The 4153-nt window shown below is 44.1% G+C and overlaps 1 protein-coding gene across 5 annotated transcripts in view; it reads right to left on the bottom strand.

Moving 5' to 3' along the window:
- The window catches only part of Tmem19 (transmembrane protein 19), a 60055-nt gene that overhangs the window by 36021 nt on the left and 19881 nt on the right, over nucleotides 1-4153 (bottom strand). For 3 of the 5 annotated variants that reach the window (XM_026784517.1, XM_026784515.1, XM_026784514.1), the window contains exon 2: nucleotides 952-1102. In XM_026784517.1, coding sequence (XP_026640318.1) covers nucleotides 952-1081 — 130 coding nt within the window. In that variant the 5' untranslated portion in view covers nucleotides 1082-1102. The other 2 variants (XM_005358053.2, XM_026784516.1) reach the window with 2 other exon arrangements.

Raw genomic sequence — 4153 nt, 5'->3', positions numbered from 1 at the left:
GACTTTTTCTCTGGCTCCCACCTCCTGGGAACACTGGAATTACAGATGGGTACTACTGTGCCGAGCCTCATGTGGGTTCTGGGGATTTGAACTCAGGTCTTCAGGCTTGCACGACAAGTGCTTTACCCAGGCATTTCCTCAGTGCCTGTTTTGAAACTGTAACGATCTCACTGGATGGGTTGACCTGTATAATTCCAGAACATAAAGATGGGGTAAAAGTTGAGTTTTCGAGGTCGGCCAAGGCCCTGTCTCAAAAACAAAACAAAACAAAACAAAAAACACAAAAAAAGGGGGGCTGGAGAGACAGCTCAGTGATTAAGGCCACTCACTGACTGATCATCCAGAAGTTCAATTCCCAGCACCTACATGGCAGCTTACAACCGTCTGTAACTCCATTTACAGGGGATCTAACACCCTCATACAGACACATATGCAGGCAAAACACCAATGCACATAAAATAAAAATAAATCATTTTTTAAAGTAACTTGGACAAGCACTGTGACAGCCCCAGTTCCAGCACTAGAGGTCTATTCTTTTGAACTGACAGTTCCTCAAATCTCCAAATGTAAATATCATGCTGTCTTTACTCTTTATTTACACAGGATTATGAAACTGCTATATTACTAATTAGCTATATTTACTAATCTAAGGAAGATAAAAAGCATATCATCAAAAGTTTTTCACAAAACTACATTTTACGTCCTTTTTTTCACTAAGATAAACAAAATAATAACTAGATACATGCATTTTGAGATAAGTACAATAATATCACAACGGAGATCACGAAATACTCAAGTCATTATCATGTTACTGTAGCAAAGTGGATTCAGGTTGTGGTAACACACAAAATCATTCTTAACCATTTACAGGAGGTACTGCTTGAGTTTTGAAGTGGTACCTTTAAATTCCACCCATAAACTTCTAGAAAAACTTAGTACGCGTCTACTTACCATAATAGGTGCTAGCGGTCATTGACATAATCCAGAATGCTAGGGAGATGCAAATGATCAGGCTCAATATTACGATATTAGTAATCATCTTTATATATCTTTTGCATGTACTGTCGTCAAGATCTGTCATGGAAAATAAAGCTACGGGTACCTGGGGGCAGAAAAAAAAAAGATAGCATTTCAGTTGAACAAAGTCATTTAACTTTCTTGCAACGATACTCCTTTAGAGGCAAAAGGAAATGCCAACATCTTCCACCAACCGAATGACAGAGTATATAGTCAATCCAAAACTTCTAGACACTGTGGCTCGCCCCGGCTAGGTTAACGCCTCCCTGGGTGGAAAAGGCGCTCCCGGAACTGGGGGCCAGCGGGGCGGCTGGCGGCTCGCACCCGGAAGCCCGGCGGCCAATGGGCGACTCGCCCCGCCAAGCTCCGCCCCCGCCCGCGGCGGCTCCGCCTCCACTGTCCTCCGCCTAGGCAACCGAGTCTGGACCCACAGCAGCTCTGGCGAACGTCTGAGTCGAAGCTGCACTTGCTGCCTTGGGGTCCGGTTCCAGCCGGCCGGGGCAGCCGGAGCAAAGAACCTGCAGCTCCAGCCTCACCTAGACATGCTCCGTGCGCGCAGGCGCAGCCACCCAGCTCCGTTCACGTGACCATTTAAGGCGGAAGTCGGGCAAGAGTCCTTCTAGTGTATCGGGCACTTTAGGGCCGTGTTTATAATGTTCCTCGGTGATAGACAGAACATTTAGATCTTAGGATTTGTGGACGTCCTAGACCGAAAAAATGTCATCAGCGAGTGTGACGTGGGGTACAAAAACCCCACTGATGGAATAATGGACGCGAGTGAATTTATGAAGAGCCCATACCAGGTGATACGTTGTCATGTGAAGGACCAAGGAATTTATTTTGTAGGAGCAGAATTACTTAGAGCAGTTTAAAACAACAGCTTGGCCCTTAGCTTGGGCCAGTCAGCTCGTGCCGTGATATGGAAAGATAAGCATGGTTCCTGCTGGTGAGCTTTCCCATAATTACTGTTCTAACACATTGTGGATGTGTCTGTCCCCATGCCCCGCAGCATCAAGTATATGTATCCTGTCAATTCATTTACACAGCAGACCACCCTATTCACGGGCAACCCGAGTCTCGTGGCCGATTGTACCTCTTATAGAGAGGTACTAATTGCTTCAGCCTCTTGTGGTTCTGGGGATTCAAACTCAGGCTCTCAGGCTTGCGCCCAAGTGCTTTACCCACAGTGTCATCTCCCCAGCCCCAGTTTCTAAACAATGATCTCATTAGATGTGGTGGCTCGTGCTTATAATCCCAGAACATGGGAGGCTGAAGAGGATTGTGCGTTATTTTGTCTGAGTGAATAGTAGCTGGATGGTAATCACATAGTTTTGAGGTGTTTCCAGTTCGTTATTGACAGTGGAAGAGAGGTGACAGGACTGTTTAGGTGTGGTACACAACGGTGACATTACCCAGTCATTCTTTGAAAGCGCACATTTCCGCTACCGGAGGGCATTTTTTTTTAAAATTATGCTATTTTAAATTCCAAAATATACAACATACTGTTTTTCATTTGGTAGGGCACAAACGAAAATTTGGCTTCTACCAAAATTCATTACATACCCTCTGTTACCTGTTCTGCAAAGGTAAAATACTTGTATTACTCCATCCCGCTAACCTGACTGCTATGTGTATTGCTAGATTACTGAGTTATAAGTTACTAACAACAGGAACATTCTTTTAATTAAAATTTTTTGCATTGCTTAGAAAAATTATAAACTGGACTTGTTTTTATTTTTCCTAAGTCAATCTACAGGATGACCTTGTTTGATCACTTGTTGTTCTAAAAGAAAAGAGTGACCTCACTGTCATTGTCGAGTTGTCTAACGACATTAAAGTCTGTGTCCAGTCAGTTCTTTTGTTTCCTTTTTTTGCACTCGAGTGTCAACCCAGGGATTCATGCTTGCTAAGTAACTGCTCTACAGTTACAATATAAAGGGCTGTATCCCCAGGCTAAAGTCAGTATGGATGCTAGGGATGTTATTTCTCAGTATAGGTCTAGCTAAAAATTACACCTGAAATCATAGTGCCAGTGAAATGTGCTTTCAAATGAGTATTTCTCCCCCACCGCACCCCAACATCCAATTAAGGGTGTTTTTCCCACACAACTGAGGCAAAGTAGGGAGGATCTCAGTTCCCTCAAGCAAGTTTCCTGCCTGACCAGCTTTTTAAAATAATACTTCCATCCGTGACTCAGACTCTGGAGTTGCTGACACCCATCAGTGTTCAGGGACTTCACAAATAAGTGCAGAGCCCATGAGTAGACGGTTGGGCTGACAGCAGAGAGGTATGTATGCAGAAATCTTGGCACTGTGCAGCAGCTGACTGTGGGCCTGTATCCACCTGTCTTTCTGTGCATATAAGATTTCTTCATCAGAAGGCCTTATCTCCCCTTTGTGTTAAGCACAAACCACGTTAAACTGCCATGTACATGGTGTTACTGCTATGCCCAGATTGCGGAGTCCCCCAAAAACCAAGGAGACCCAGTCCTATATGTAAAAGTAAAGAGACTTTATTCAAGTTTGAACTCGGACTCCCTGTGTGTCCAATATACTGGTGTGACCGGAGAGTCCCAAGTTCAGTTGGGGTGTTTTTATCATAGCAGAGATTGGGGTGAGGGATTTCCAAGGTTTAGGAACCCCTATAGGCTGATATTTGTCTAGGGGTGTTCTGGTGAGTGTGATCCTATCTATAACAGTTGGAACATTAGGGACTTTCCCCTTGAAAGGTACATTCCTGGGTGGAGCCTGGGTGGTCTCTGTTGTGCCTGTCATGGCTGGGCCCTCCAGTTACAGGCCTCTGTGTAGGCCCTAACTCAAACTCAGTAAAAGTGCTGGCACACAGAAATAACTCTTCAAATAAATAATCCTCCTCCCCATTTTTGGAAAATTACCTGTATTTTGTCTTTTTGTGGTTTGTGTTAATCCAAGCATAATTCTCTTCTCTCCAACCCTGCCCTTTTCCTGATAGGTAATAAAACAAACTATCCTTTCTTGAGACTGAATTCGGGGAAATTGTCTCAGTCACGGTTCTATTGCTATGGAGAGACACCATTACCACAGCAACCCTTATTTATTATCTATCTATCTATGTATCTATGTATCTATCTATCCATCCACCCACCCACCCACCCATC

Source organism: Microtus ochrogaster, chromosome 24, assembly GCF_000317375.1.
Source record: "Microtus ochrogaster isolate Prairie Vole_2 chromosome 24, MicOch1.0, whole genome shotgun sequence".
Lineage (NCBI taxonomy): Eukaryota > Metazoa > Chordata > Mammalia > Rodentia > Cricetidae > Microtus > Microtus ochrogaster.
Note: the sequence above shows the minus strand (reverse complement) of the source record. Positions and strands in the feature narration are given on the sequence as shown.